Here is a 16,460-nt window from a genome sequence, read left to right as displayed (position 1 = left end):
AGACGCCTTAAATGTAGGACTATATTTAAGGCGGCTGTCTCGTGCCTACGGAGACGCGCGACACATGCCTACAAAAAAAAAATAGTGCGTCCTAATTGGCTGAGAGACGGCGGGACACATGTTTGCAGAGTCAGGCCCTGTTGGTCTGATAAATAAATAAGGTTTTTTAAAAAAAACAAAAAAAAAACCAACTCTGTTTTGAATGACCTCTTTCTTCTCATTTCTTCACAGGCTTCTAGTTCAAGACTAGGCCCCAGTGTTTCTGACTGGCCATTTTCTTGGTGTCTGACCATGAAAAAATTTCCAGAGAAGCACAAGATGCCTGTTCACATCCCCCAGAAGGTAGATGTTAAGCCAGATGTAGCTTCTGTAGACAGGGTTACCAGATTCCTTCATTAAAGAAAGAGGACATCTGGCCCTGCCCCATTCTGTACCCAATCACACCTTACCCCACCCCCACACAAACCTCAACTCTTCTTCCCTGCGCTCAGGGCTGCATCTGGAGGGCCTCCGAGCATTCTTGGAAGCCTTCCAGACACAGCCTTGAGCACAGGGCCTTCCAAAACGCTGACAAAACGCTGGGTTTTGGAAATCCATCCGGGCACCCAGACTAGGGTTACTGGACGTCCGGATTTCCTCGGACATGACCTCTTTTTAGAGGGCATGACCGAGCATCCGGATGGCTTTACAAAACTCGGCGCTTTGTCTGGGTTTTGAAAAACTTCATCTTTGGGACCGCGTCAGGAGGGCATCTGCACGGATGCCCTCCCGACTGACGAGAACAGGTTGAGGGAGCAGGACTGGGGCGTGATATGGGCGGAATGAGGTGCAACTGGGTGGGGCTGGGGGCAGGGCTATGAGTTTGGATTTTATTTACCTAAAATCTGGTAACCCTACATGTAGGCATGCTAACTCAATGCCTGTCATTAACATAGCATAAGTGGGCCCAGGACTGGTGTTAGGGGGGTTCACAAACAGGGCACTTGTCGATTGCCTCACAGCTCCAGGGGGCTCCTGTGGGCCAGGATGTCCTTCCCTTCTGCCTACCTAGTTCCAGTGCCTCCCTCATCTATAAAAATACAAGGAGGTTGCCGGCGTGGCATCAGTTTTATAGTGCTGCCCATGACCTCCCTGGTGCCATTCTTTTGCCACAGTCTGTACACGCACACACATCCCCCCCAAAAGTGGGGGTGAGCTTCAGAACCAGGTGGGGAGAAGGGAAAGACATCCTGACCTGTGTGCGCCCCCTAGAGCATCTGATTTTAAAAGGAAGGGTGGGATGTTGGATGGGAGGTCATTTGATGGGCTCGGGGGTGGTGGGAAAGAAGGGAGAAATTCTGGATGGGAGGGTATTTGGTGGAATGGGAAAATCAGGGGAGGGGGCACGGAGGAGAGGAATTGAAGGGGCCCCCTCCATGATTTATGCCCTGGGCCCCAGCCTGTCTAACACCAGCCCTGAGTGGGCATGCCTAAATAAAAAATTAAATAAATGGTGGCACGTTGCTGCCATCTTCTACTATTTTGCTAATATTCTGTACTGGAATCTTGGCGCCAAGATGCCGTCACAGAATTTAGCGTTCAGCGAGCAGCACCGAAGCGCTGTGTTAGAGACTATCAGTCGGTGCCACAGTTTAACCATGTGTGCGTTTTTTGTGTTTTCCACCGTAGCCCATGATTACGTTCAACGCCGTCGCGGCCTACTTCTCGGAGGCAGTATGGGAAGCGCTGGAGGAGTGGCAGAAGGAGCTGTATCGGAGCGTTGTACAGGAAATCCACGGGGCCCTCCTTTCACTGGGTGAGGGTATCAAAAGAACTGCCATACTGGGTCAGACTAAAGATCAGTCAAGAACAGTATCCTGCTTCTTATGGTGGTCAATTTAGGTCACAGGTACCTGGTGGGATACCATACTGTTTTACCCCCAGGCTTATGCAATGGCTCCCCTCCCTAAATCTGTATCAAATATTTTAGTGTTCCCAAGTTGGACCTAGCGTACCCCCTTTCCAATCAGGTTTACAGAATATCCATAATGAAAACATATAAAAGAGATTTGCATACAATGGAGGCAGTATATGCAAATCAATCTCAGGCGTATTCATTGTGGATATCCTGAAAACCTGACTGGAAAGTACTCCAGGACTGGCTTGGGAAATGCTGAACTATTGCACACAATGAGAATTCTAGTTAGATTGTGAGCCCATTGGGACAGAGAGGAAAATTACTTAAAGTACCTGCTTAGACTTTTAGTCATTGTATAAGTAAAATTTTATATTGTTTTGTAAACCGCTTTGAAGCCAGTGTGGTGATTTATAAACTGCATTAAATTAAATTAAATCTTGCTAAGTGCTAACCTCTAAGGGTTGGATTCTGTAACTGGCACCCAAGTCAGTGGCTGACTTAAAAGCGGCTGCCGATCGATCGTCTGTCAATCATTTTAGGGCAAATAACTTATAAGGTGTCACCCAAAGTGGCTCAAAGGATTCAACCTATTATATATGCCAAAACATACCACTTATTAGGGACAGTGCACCTGCTACCATCAGCTATTATAGTGTCTTATAAGAACTAAACTCAGCCCAAGATGGCGATCTGAGACAGGACGCGCTGAGCTGCGTGTCCCAGGATTGTGCTTCTTTCAATTTCCTTAACGGTAATTACTTACCGCGATGCCGAAGAGACGGGGCCGGAGTGCCGCTTCTGCCTCGCGGCGTCCTGGAGCCCCGGGTCTCGGGAATATTCAGGATTTACTGCGGCGCATGCAGGAGGTCGCAGGGACGTCGGATGGCGGCCCGCTGACAACACAGGGAGGCGAAACCAACGTGGATGTTCCTGGGCCCGACACCACACTGAGCCCCGACGTTAGGGCACCGCCCCCGCAACCCCAGACGACCAGCTCTCCCAGGGGCGGGGAAACCCCGGATTCACTGGTTTTTTCCTCTCCAGAGGCAAGGGAAGATTTACTGGAGAGTTTGGAGACTGGGGCCCACTTTTCCAGGGCCCCTATGGAGGTACCTGGGGGAATATCATCTCAACATGAGGGGGAAGGGCTGAAGACACCCCCCGAAGGACTTCAGAACGGTGAGCACTCTACATTTACACAAACCTCAATTGAATTGATTAAACCTGCAGAAGTGACTTTAGACTCTATCTGGGACTTATTGGCTGGTTTTGTTAAAAAAATTACTCCTACACTTCAACAAATTGAAGGGAAAATTAAGGAACATGATAAAGAATTGAAGGAGACGTACATAGATGGATCAGAAACTGGTTGGCGGGTAGGAAACAGAGGGTAGGGGTGAAGGGCCACTACTCGGACTGGATGGGGGTCACGAGTGGTGTTCCGCAGGGCTCAGTGCTCGGGCCGCTGCTATTTAATATATTCATAAATGATCTAGAAACAGGCACGAAGTGTGAGATAATAAAATTTGCGGACGATACAAAACTATTTAGTGGAGCTGGGACTAAAGAGGAATGCGAAGAATTGCAAAGGGACTTGAACAAATTGGGGGAATGGGCGGCGAGATGGCAGATGAAGTTCAACGTTGAGAAATGTAAAGTATTGCATGTTGGAAACAGAAACCCGAGGTACAACTATACGATGGGAGGGATATTATTGAATAAGAGCAACCAAGAAAGGGACTTGGGGGTAATGGTGGACATGACAATGAAGCCGACGGCACAGTGCGCAACAGCCGCTAAGAAAGCAAATAGAATGCTAGGCATAATCAAGAAGGGTATTACAACGAGGACAAAAGAAGTTATCCTGCCATTGTATCGGGCGATGGTGCGCCCGCATCTGGAATACTGCGTCCAATATTGGTCTCCGTACCTTAGGAAGGATATGGCGTTACTCGAGAGGGTTCAGAGGAGAGCGACACGCTTGATAAAAGGGATGGAAAACCTCTCATACGCTGAGAGATTGGAGAAACTGGGTCTCTTTTCCCTGGAGAAGAGGAGACTTAGAGGGGATATGATAGAGACTTATAAGATCATGAAGGGCATAGAGAGAGTAGAGAAGGACAGATTCTTCAAACTTTCGAAAAATAAAAGAACAAGAGGACACTTGGAAAAGTTGAAAGGGGACAGATTTAAAACGAATGCTAGGAAGTTCTTCTTTACCCAACGAGTGGTGGACACCTGGAATGCGCTTCCAGAGGGAGTAATAGGGCAGAGTACAGTACAGGGGTTTAAGAAAGGATTGGACAATTTCCTGCTGGAAAAGGGGATAGAGGGGTATAAATAGAGGATTACTGCACAGGTCCTGGACCTGTTGGGCCGCCGCGTGAGCGGACTGCTGGGCATGATGGACCTCAGGTCTGACCCAGCAGAGGCATTGCTTATGTTCTTATGTTCTTATGATTTAAGAAAAGAAACAAATACTTCTAATTTATCTGTTCTAAAAATGGAAAAAGAAATTGTATCACTGAAACAAGTTCAAGAGGCATTAGTTAAAGATAATATTAACCTAAGGAAGAAGACTGAAATGCTTGAGAACAATTCACGCAGTAATAACTTAAGGTTAATTAACTTTCCAAGACTTGAGTTAGTAACACCTAGAGAAATGCTTAAGAGATATCTAGTAGAGAACTTAGAGATACCCGAAGATTCATTACCACCATTTTCACGGGTTTATTATTTGCCTGATAAAGAACAAAATCAACAACTAAAAGAAAAACCTTCAGATTAAAGAACTTCCAAATATATCACAGATTTTAGAAACATCTGAGAAGGATCTAGCATCACCAGCCACCACTTATTACTTTAGCTTTGTCAATTGATAAAACTTGGTTGTTAAAACTTTTCTTTAAAAATAGACAAAAAAGCTTTCTTGGTTATAAAATACAAATGTTCCCAGATTTGGCACGGGAGACGCAAAGGCGTCGCCGTGAATTTCTTCTTTTGAAACCTGGGGTTTTATCTTTGGGAGCAACCTTTTATTTGAGACATCCGTGTAAATGTATTGTATATCACCGTACTCTTAAATATGTGTTTTTTGAACCATCACAATTGACAAATTTCGTGGCTATGTCTCGCCTGAATGTTAACAATCTTTGAGCCCTATATTTAGGATATTGTGACCTCATCTCAGTGCTATAGTTCTCAGCTTCTTTTACAATTTTCTTTTTAGATAATTTCGCCAATTTTCAATAATTCTTGGATCCTAATTGTGGACTTGAGCATAAATAGTATATTTGTTTAATTTAAGATTTATATTGCTTTGTATTTGATATCTATCCTATTCTTGCTTTCTGTACAAGTGTAATACTTGAAATTTAAGTTGAAAATAATAAATAAATAATAATTAAAAAAAAAAAGAACTAAACTCAGGAAAAGGCCTCAGAATCGGAGCCTACGCACAGTCTGTGATCAAGACTGTGCGTAGGCTCCGATTCTGAGGCCTTTTCCTGAGTTTAGTTCTTATAAGACACTATAATAGCTGATGGTAGCAGGTGCACTGTCCCTAATAAGTGGTATGTTTTGGCATATATAATAGGTTGAATCATTTTAGGGCACCAGTTACAGAATCGCAGCTTTGGGGAGCCCTGTTGCTCCTCTGATGGGAGAGGGAGAAATCCCCTGCCACAATCAGCTGAGCGGCCGTGGCAGGGAACCCACGAGCCCCCACCTCATCTGTCCACAGGGGTGCCGGTAGGAGGGATTGGGCATCCCTCCCACTGGCGATTGTTGTGGGGGAGGGGAGGGTGCCAGCAGGAGGGAGTGGGCATCCTGCCGTGAGCAGTGTGGGGAGGATCGGAGGTTCTCTGTTGCGGCCGCTCAGTCAATCTTCACAGGGGAATTCTCCCCTCCTCCATCAGCTGAGCCCCAGGGACTCCCTAAAGCTGTGAGTCTATAACAGGTGCCCTAGAATGATTGACAGGCAATCCAACTTGGGTGTCGGTTACAGAATTGTGGCTTTGGGAAGTCCCTGCCACTCAGCTGTTGGGGGGGGGGGTGTGGAAATTCCCCTGCTGGGATCGGCTGCTGCAGTCTAGCGGCAAACATAAGTGGCTGAAACGTAGGCCAGGATTTTCCGGGCCTACATTTCAGCCACCTATCTTGGCGTGAATTGCGGCTGGGCCACGCCTACTGTGGCGTTCCATAGCTTAAAGCAATTCCAGCGGCTATTTCAGCTGCCTTTTATTTAGGTGTCAGCAAGCGCTTCAACACTGCCGTTTCTGACTGCATTTTTCAATTACTTAGACATCAGCAGGGCGCCTACTGACGCTTAAATTTACTGACGCTGGTTATAGAATTTCCCCCCTAGTGTGTAACCGAAAAGGGGCAAGTGCAGGTTAGGGGCATTTGCTAAAGATGCGAGTAGTATTATAGAGTTCGAGAGATCCGCCCCCTAATTTCCACTCCAGGATTTATAGCAACTTTCAACTGTTGTAAATCCTTGCACCCAAAGTTGGGGCATGCGCTGTCTTGTAAGCCCGCCCAACTCAAGTTTCCAAGTTTAATATGTATTTGATTAATCGCTTATATCGACTTCTAAGCGATGTACAAAAGATAAAAATATTGAGTTACAATAATCAAAGGGGAACAAATTATATAAATACTAGCTGATGCCCCGGCGTTGCACGGGTATTTAATTATAGCAATAACACTGTAAATGGATTCAAATAAAGATACTTTATAGTGGTGAATGAAAATATTTTTTTACAGCTTTATAAAAAGTACAATATTCAAATTATAATGTGAAATATTTGACAAAATGAATACAATACAACTAACACAAAAATTGAATATAAACAACATTTTTAGTTTCACCTCCAGGAGCAAGAACATATACATTCTTGGGTGAACCCACCCTTCCCACGTGTGCAGGTGGGCCGCGAGACCCCCAGAACATATCATCCCAGGTAGTGAGGGATCTGCATACCAAGTTTCGTTCAAATCGGTCAAGCCGTTTTTGCGTGATCGCGGCACATACACACATACATACATACATACATCCGATTTTATATATTTAGATGACTGACAGGACAAAATTCATTGATACAGAAGGAAGGGGTAGGTGCAGAAATACAATTTAAAAATAGTAAAGAAAACATATAAGGGAAAAACGTTAGGGAAGGGAAGAGCAATAAGCGTCAGAGAATTTAGAAACCGGGGCTCAATCAAAGCACCTGATATAAACCTAATGTCTGGTTAGCGAACCAAACATGGTTTATTAGGGTGTCAGGTCAAAAGCGCGCCGGGATAAAGGCGCACCCAGACAATTGAGCGCAGCGCGCGCCACCGCGCCGCTCTAAATTACTGTTTTTAGCGCTCCGATGGGGGTGCGTGGGGGGGAACCCCCCCCACTTTACTTAATAGAGATCGCGCCGCGTTGTGGGGGGGTGGGGGGGGTTGTAACCCCCCACATTTTACTGAAAACTTCACTTTTTCCCTGTTTTTAGGGAAAAAGTTCAGTTTACAGTAAAATGTGGAGGGTTACAACCCCCAAACCCCCCACAACGCCGGCGCGATGTCTATTAAGTAAACTGGGGGGGGCTCCCCAACAAAAACCCCCGTCGGAGCCCCTAAAAACTGTAATTTAGAGCGGCGCGGCGGCGTGCGCTTTTGTCTTTCGCGCCGTTGTCTATGAACCGTTTATTAGTTGTCAAATGCCTCTTTAAAAAGAAAGCATTTTAGATTGCTCTTAAATCTATCCAAGTTCAGTTCTTCTCGCAAGTGAATTGGGAGTAGATTCCATATTTGGGGGGCAGTAACGGAAAAAATAGTTTGGCGCCATGTATTAATAGTTTTTAGGGAGGGGACGGTCAGGAGATGCTGTTCAGTGGAACTGAGAGATCTAAGGGAAGAGTGGGGAGTCGATAGTCTATGAATAAAAGCAGGCGCTTTATAAAGAAGGGATTTGAAAGTCAGTAAACATTACCATTTACAGAATAGCACGGCACTCTTTTTTTTTGGGGGGGGGGTGACACCATTTACCAAATTTAGTCCTTAATGTTCTATATTCTCCCCCCCTTTTTTTTTTTCAAATCCAGGCTACGCTATCATTCACCCTGATGTTTTGTTAAGGATTAAAGGGCAGGAAGATCCCTACAAGGATGAAAGGAGCAAAACCTATAAAGAGCAGATGACATGTAAGTGCATTTGGTTTAAAAGTTCATAGACTTTCCTGAGAAGCTTTAGAGGCTCTGGCCCTGATTTTACAAAAGACGCTCCTAGATCGGTATGCCTAGCTCAGTGGTTCCCAACCCTGTCCTGGAGGACCACCAGGCAAATCGGGTTTTTGGGATAGCCTTAATGAATATGCATGGAGCAGATTTGCATACCGAGTTAGACGCCGTTTATAGAATCTGGCCCTCAATTTTTTTTATATTGACTCTGGATATTTCATAAGTGGGTAAAGTTAGATGAATATATGTCAGTTATTCCATAAGAGGATTATTGAATGCTGTCCTTTTCTGTATTGTATTGGCCCATTAGTTTTGGTTTTATGCTGTATTTTTGGGTTAAAATTAATAAAATGATTTAAAGAAAAATTAAAAAGTTAATAGACTTCCTAGCCCATCTCTATGCACAGTGAACTTTAAATAAAACAAAACAACCCTTGATGTGGACTCGCAGAATTAATGAGTTTTGATTCTTTTAGTCTGTGATATTACTTTTCTGTTTCCGTATGATCGTTTACAATGGAGTTTAAATTTTCAATTAAAAAAATTACAATACGAAACAAAACACGTGTAGCCCAGGCTTGCTTCCGTCAGGCAGAGCAGTTATTGGAGAAGCCCTGGGCAATAAGCTTGCCAGGTTTGGTTTCTGTGGTTACGCAGCCAGATATAGTCCATTTTCTAAGGCACATGATGAAGCTCCTGCTTCTGCTGTAGCAGCCAGTGGTTCCTCCGTGTGATTACTGGTATCTTTGTTTCAAGTTAACCAGTCAGTTTCACTTTTGGTGTTTTGAAAGGCAGAAGGTGGTCAAGGCTTGGGGTGCCTTCATAGACCAGATGTCTGTAGTGTTTTCCACTGTTTTCATGTGGTTTGAGGACGATAAGAAGGGGGAAATATAATCTAAAGCAACAGTAGCCTGCTGGATTAAGGAGGCTACAGTAACTACATATATTTTACAGGGCCATCCAGTGGCCCTGGAGTTGAAGGCACATTCTTCTAGAGATCAAGCATGCTTGTGAGTGGAATGCAGTCTCTTACCACAGCAGGAGATTTGCAGGGCAGCCACTTTGTTATCGCTGCATGCATTCCTATGGCATTACCAGTTCAAGGTACAGACCCTTTTGGGGCTAGCAACCTTGTCTGGTACCCAGCCTCGATAGGTACTGCTTTGGTATGTCCCAAACATCTGAACTAGTCAGGAAGGATGATGAAGGAGAAATTAAATCTAACCTGCTATTTTTCTTTCCTTGAGTCCCCCAAACTAGTCCAGAACCCATTCATAATCTGAGGAGTCTGTGTGGAATGTTGGTGCAGAGCATTATTGAGTTGGTTGGTTGGTCGAATGTGGACGGTTATAGAAGTTAAATTAATTTGTTTCTTGTTCCCTAGTTTATGGGGGAGAGGGGGTTTCTTTGCTTTGGTTAATGAAATACTGATTAGTAGAGTCTATGTAGGACACTTATCTGATGTCAGTAGTCCTCAATCTCCACTTGCTGGCAGGAGAGCACAAACTTTAGTGTCTGTTCTGGTCTGGAGGGATTCAAGGAAAGATAATTATCAGGTAAGATATGAATGAGTAAAAATAAATTTGCAGCATAAGAACTTTAATAAGAACTGTGTGGGATCAGACACGTTGTTTCACAAGTTCAGTATCTTGTCTTTGATGGTGACCAGTTTGTGTTATTTGGAAGTATCTGGAAGATCTGTTAGGAAGATACATTCTGTGTTGCTCAGAAGTTAGAGATGGAAATGTCCACATTTGTCAAGCTAATAATTCATGAATAGGCGTCGGAACGGGGGGAGGCCGCAGGGGCCATGGCCTCCCCAAAGATTGGTGGTCTCTTGTTTGGGCCCGCCCTCCCACCCACTTCTTGTGTTGTACTTTTAAATCTTAGGGCAGCTGCTGCTTAGCGTCGATGAGCAGGCCTGCCCTGGAGCACTTCATTCTATTTCAGGGGGCAAGCCTGCTCACACTGACACTTCATGGTGGCTGCCCAAAGATTTAAAACTACAGCACAGGGAGGAGGTGGGTGTGGAATGGGGAGCTGGGGAGAAGCTGCGCTGTAGGATTCTGCTGGGGCTAGGGCCTTCCCCCAAACTAAGCAGTGTTCCACTGCCTATGAATTCATGGACTTATTTTCCAGAAACCTGACCAAATGTGTCATCACAGAGAGAGGTAGCCACCAAAAGGGGTTGTTCTTACATTTGTGACCTTATGAACTGAGCATTGGTTTGTGGATATATTAAAAATTGGATTTTCACTGTTTCCACAGCAGACTCTTCGGACCTGACCCCTGACCTTTTATTGCGCGTTAAGGTGGAGGATGAGACCTGTATGAGTGACCAGCTGGACCCAGCCAGAGATAAGGAAACCATGAACCTCAGCAAAGGTGAGTGAGAATGAACCCGCAGGCTGTCTAGCAGGTCCCCTGAATCACTCGAGTGAGGGCGTGCAAGTCTAAACCGACTTGGAATCCCCCCCCCCCCGCCATAATTCACTTTGGCCCAAATTCTGGACGTTGGATGCCTAGATCGGTGCACCTAGCAATCTAGGTGCCTAACTTAAATTTTTTTTTTTAAATTGGCTTAATCGGTGCTAATAACCATTAAAAAAAAATTTTATTTAACTAAAATCTGCTAACCCTAGCCCAAATATCCGATTGAATGTATATCTTTATGCAAAACCATCTCGAAGTCTACGCTCAGCTCAATTAAGGGAACTGGCTGCTCCTACTCTTAAGTAAGTGAGGTTATATGTAACCAGAGTGGGATCATTTTCTTGTGCCGATCCGGACGCTTGGAATCATATTCCCTTTTACATTAGAAAGCAAAAGGATGTAACTGTTTTTAAGAAGATAATGAAGAGACATCTCTTTTGCGAAATGAAATATGGGTGCTTACCTTGGGTGATATGTGGATAAAATTTATATGTGTCTGTATTTATGGCTGTTTTTGAAATACTTTCTGTGACTGTATTACTGTAACCCACCTTGTTAAAGGGTTTTTAGGCACCCAAACTCGGTAAAAAAAACAACGCTGTTTAAACGATGTTTTGAACTGAGTTTCAAGGCGCCTATCGCCACTTAAAAAAAATTGGCACTGGAATCGCACCTCCGTTGGGCGCTTTAGGCTGCTGAACGCCACTGTAGGCTTGGCTAACAAAAGTGGCCTTAGGCGGCCTACGAAGGCACGAAGGCACGATTCACATCAAAGAAAGGCACTGGAAAAGTAGGCCTGCAAAACCCTGGCCAACATTTCCGTCGCCTACCTTTGCCGGAGGCGCAATTCCGTAACCGGTGCCGTGGTGTGATTGACATGTGATTGGCGGCCGCCAACAATGCTGCCGGTTAGAGAATCTGGGCCTTAGGCTATACGTGGTATATAAATACTAAAAATAAGTTTAAAAAAAACAAATAAATTTGGTGTGTAACTTTTGCGCTACGGCAGAAGTTACACACCAAAATAGTGATGAAATGGCAGCTACAGCGTTAATAAGTGCATTTAAGCGATATTCTGTAACTGGCGCTTATAGTAAGAGCTCTAGCACATAACTGGAAGACAAGGAAGTTCATGAGAGAAGGCCACGGGAAGATCATGGGAGTTCCAATCATTCCGATGTGAACGCAACTGTCAGAATTCTATAAGAACATTCCAAAAAAATCGCTGGATATTTTCAAAAAGACATATCTTTATTTCAGATTTATAGTCAAGTTTTTCTAATTCAAAGACCTCAGCGACACCACTCAAGACTCGATAAAGCTCTCGTTGCCAGTTACAAGACGTCCGGATTTCACTGGATATGTCCTCCTTTGAGGACATGTCCGGGAGTCCGGACAGCTTTTCAAAACCCGACACTCATATGTGTGCGTGACGTTTTCACCTTGCTTGTGCGGACGCTCTCCTGCCCAATGAGAGCAGGCAGTGGGGGGGGGGGCTGGGTTGGGGGGGGGCTAAGGCGGGGCTGGCGCATAACGGAGCAGGGATGGGTGGAACTGGGTGGACCCGGGAGCGGGATCCAGATTTTCCGTTTGGAAAATTTGGTAACCCTAGCTTTACGTGTCTAATCGTCATCGGTCTTTACTATAATTTCAAAAAAACTTTCTTAGATATTTTCTTAACTGCTTTTATAAATAGGTTTTCAAATAAATTAACTTCTTCATTTCCTTTATATAATATTCTATCAAATGAACTTAGTCCAAACAGCTTGCTCTTGCCGTCCGTTTGGAATTTTAGGGGTACCGTCTATCCCAGTGTTCTTCAACCACTGGTCCATGGACCAGTGCCGGTCCACAGAAATTTCCTGCCGTTCCACAGGGCCAGCAAGTGCATCAGGCCCAAAACAGTGTTCTTCAACCGCCGGTCCACGGTGCGATCGATGCGGCGTTATCTTTGAGCCAGCTCGCTCTTCCTAACTGATTCAGTGCACAAAGCCATGGGCAGTGGCTCCTACGGGCATCCTGCGCTTGAACCGGAAGCCTTCTCTCTGACGTTGCAACGTCAGAGGAAAGGCTTCCAGATGAAGCACGGGACGTGCAAGGTGCAATTAGTACTATTATGGAGGCGGTGTCTGGGGTGGAGATTGGTTAGAGATGGGCGGGGTCTGCTCCACAACATAGCCCAGTGTTCTTCAACTGCTGGTCCACAGAATAATTCTTTTATTTCTGCCAGTCCATAGATGTAAAAAGGTTGAAAAACACTGGTCTTTCCAACATGTTTCGCATATGCTTTTTCAAGGATCTCCCCCTATAAAAAGAATAAACTATTGTTCAATGCTAGTTCTGTCATCCAACATTTATTGTAACCACATAGTTTTAAAGTTACCTCTATAGGAGGGTGGGCAGTAATCTAGAAAAGTATTGAATTTTAAAGAACAACGTGATTTGGACATCGGTATGACGAGTGAGGTGATTAAATTTGCGAATGATACGAAGTTATTCAGAGTAGTGAAGACAAAGGGGGAATGCGAAGATCTGCAACGTGACATAATCAAGCTCAAGAAATGGGCAGCGACATGGCAAATGAGGTTCAACGTGGATAAGTGTAAAATGATGCATGTCGGTAACAAAAATCTCATGCACGAATACAGGATGGCCGGGACGGTACTTGGAGAGACCTCTGAAGAAAGAGACTTGGGAGTTCTGATAGACAAGTTGATGAAGCCGTCTGCGCAATGCGCAGCAGTGGCGAAAAGGGCGAACAGAATGTTAGGAATGATAAAGAAGGGGATCACCAACAGATCGGAGAAAGTTATCATGCTGCTGTACCAGGCCATGGTGTGTCCTCACCTGGAGTACTGCGTCCAGCACTGGTCACAATACATGAAGAAGGACACGGTACTAGTCGAAAGGGTCCAAAGAAGAGCGACTAAGATGGTTAAGGGGCTGGAGGAGTTGCCGTACAGTGAAAGATTAGAGAAACTGGGCCTTTTCTCCCTCGAACAGAGGAGATTGAGATGGGACATGATCGAAACATTCAAGGTACTGAAGGGAATAGACTTAGTAGATAAAGACAGGTTATTCACCCTCTTCAAGGTACGGAGAACGAGAGGGCACTCTCTCAAGTTGAAAGGGGATAGATTCCGTACGAACATAAGGAAGTTCTTCTTCACCCAGAGAGTGGTAGAAAACTGGAACGCTCTTCCGGAGTCAGTCATAGGGGAAAACACCCTCCAGGGATTCAAGACAAAGTTAGACAAGTTCCTGCTAAACTGGAACGTATGCAGGTGAGTCTAGACTCATTTAAAGCACTGGTCTTTGACCTGGGGGCCACCACATGAGCGGACTGGTTTGCATGATGGACCACTGGTCTGACCCAGCAGCGGCAATTCTTATGTTATTATGGGTTTAATGCAGAATTATAATGTACATCTCTGCTTTGGATCTATCAAGATTTGTATTGGGGGGGGGAGGAGATATCAGCTGATAGGTTAATTTAAAAGTAACAACATGCAGTTGCCATTTTGGATTAGAGAAGAGAGGGGTATGAATGGCGTCTGTAGCAGAAAATAGAGGTTACTTTTAAACTATGTGGTTACAATAAATGTTGGGTGATAGAACTAGCTTTGAACAATAGTTTAGCAACCTTTGAGTATATTTATGTGATCTTGGAACAGATTACTGTACAGTATTTTATATTCCTGTGCCTCAAGTATAGTTCTATGACTGACTGTGTATTTCTCAACACCAGCTTCTGGTATCCAGACATCAGACCCTTTGTTGCCCCTGGAGCAGGTGAAAGAGTCCTGTTTTGGTGGAAGAGATGGATCGAATCATCCCAGCACAGGTAAGCAGGCCCCTGACCCCTGCTTCCCCCAACTCCACTCTCCAAGACCAATACAGAAAGTTGCGCATTAGAAGTCTGTGCTAAAGAATATCTAACACACACAAAAAATTCACCCAGTGCTATAAGTACATCATAATTAAACTCTGGAATTTGGTGCCAGAAAATATGGTAAAAGCAGTTAGATTAGCAAGGTTTAAAAAAGATTTGGATAAATTACTACAAGAAAAGTCCATGAACTACATTGGAAACAGTGGATAAATGGATGATAGATCACAAGTTGAAGCTGAACTCTGACAAAACCAAATTCTTATTACTAGAGAAAGACAAAAAACCATCCCTAACAGAACTGGAAGTAAACTCAATCAAGTACCCTATACAGAACTCCCTCAAAATCCTAGGAATACACTTAGACAGATGCTGTACAATGCAAACACAAATCCAAAAAATCACCCAAAAAGCATTCTTCACAATGCGAAATTTAAGAAAAATCAGAAAATTCTTTAAAAAAGACCAATTCAGGATCATTGTCCAATCCATGGTACTAAGTATCGTCGACTATTGCAACAGCCTCTACCTACCCTGCCCGACCAACACAATAAAAAAACTACAGACCATCCAGAACACAGCCCTCAGACTCATATACTCACTCAGCAAATACGACCACATTACCAATGCATACCTAGAATCTCACTGGCCACCAATAAAAGCAAGAACACAATTCAAACTCTACTGTCTCATCTTCAAAGTAACCCATGGCACGGCACCCAGTTACCTAAATAACCGTTTTCACTACTACCACCCACCAAGAAAAAGGAGAACACAGAACCTCTTCACCTATCCACCACTCAACGGTACCTGCCGTAAGAAACTCTACGACAACCTCCTGGGGACACAGGCAGCCAAAATAGACTCTGACATCTCTAAATTACTGACCAAAACAACAGACATAAAAGAGTTCCGCAAAGAAATAAAAACACTACTGTTCAAAAAATATCTCCCATCACTCTAACCACCGCCCAATGAGTTCCCATTCAACGACTTTGGAATCACTCATCCATATCATCTCTTTGTCTGTGATCAAGAATGTACTGTAACTCTCCTACACTACACCCGACTTAACTGATCGAGTTGACATGTATTACCTCTGCAAAATGCATTATCCTCTGCTATATGTATATATATATATATATACGACCATGTTAGCCCCTACTACACCAAACTCCATTGGCTCCCAGTAGAGGCAAGGATCATCTTTAAGTTCGCCTGCCTCTGTTTCAAACTCTAACAGGATCTTCCCCAATCTACTTGTCTGAGCACCTTGAAATAGCAGGCCCCTCTCGCACATGAAACGCCCACCTATTCACCTTTCCCTCCCTAAAAGGCTCTACAAGAGATTCATTGATAGAACCCTAGTATTCCAAGCGGGCAAATGGAACAATTGCCTTACCGCCCTCATCTCCAACTCCCCACCCTACCACCTGTTCAGGAAGTCACTAAAAACCTACCTCTTCGACAAATTCCGCTAACGCTGCCTTCCCCCCTTCCCTGCACCCTCCTGACCTCGACATGCCTCCATTCCCTCTGACTACGCCCCCCTCCCAAGCCACCATGGCCTCTCTTTCTCAAGCTCTGTTTTATCTAATTGCCCTGCCTTTTCATAGCCTCATATTTAACATCACTGTAAATGTACCACCGCTTTAACATGGAACATCGCTGTATACGTACAGTCTCTTCTTTAGTATATGCCTTTTTATTACTGCTATTTATGTAACATCTTTGTAAATGTAATAACACTGTAATATGTATCATCGCTGTAAATGTACAGTCTCTTCTATTGTTAACCGCATTGAACTTCCATGGTATTGCGGGATACAAGAATAAAGTTATTATTATTATTATTATTATTATCTTCTGTGAAATTGTAATATCATAACTCTTCACTGTTCCTGTAACTTACTCCTATCCTGAAATGTAATTCTACTGGAATGTCCCAGATATTTTCTATATTGTAATCCGCCTAGAACCGCAAGGCACAGGCGGAATAGAAATCCGTAAT

The 16,460-nt window shown here is 44.2% G+C and overlaps 1 protein-coding gene across 1 annotated transcript in view; it reads left to right on the top strand.

Moving 5' to 3' along the window:
- Positions 1 to 16,460, top strand: part of LOC117367702 (zinc finger protein 135-like) — a 32,532-nt gene that overhangs the window by 5,021 nt on the left and 11,051 nt on the right. Inside the window, exons 2-6 of the mRNA XM_033960522.1 lie at positions 232 to 342; positions 1,669 to 1,795; positions 7,993 to 8,091; positions 10,396 to 10,512; positions 14,309 to 14,404. Of these exons, the coding sequence (XP_033816413.1) occupies positions 292 to 342; positions 1,669 to 1,795; positions 7,993 to 8,091; positions 10,396 to 10,512; positions 14,309 to 14,404 (490 nt within the window). The 5' untranslated portion in view covers positions 232 to 291. The remainder of the gene's footprint in view (positions 1 to 231; positions 343 to 1,668; positions 1,796 to 7,992; positions 8,092 to 10,395; positions 10,513 to 14,308; positions 14,405 to 16,460) is intronic.

The sequence above is a fragment of the Geotrypetes seraphini genome, chromosome 10 (assembly GCF_902459505.1).
Source record: "Geotrypetes seraphini chromosome 10, aGeoSer1.1, whole genome shotgun sequence".
NCBI lineage: Eukaryota > Metazoa > Chordata > Amphibia > Gymnophiona > Dermophiidae > Geotrypetes > Geotrypetes seraphini.
This window is presented reverse-complemented; position numbering and strand designations above follow the sequence as displayed.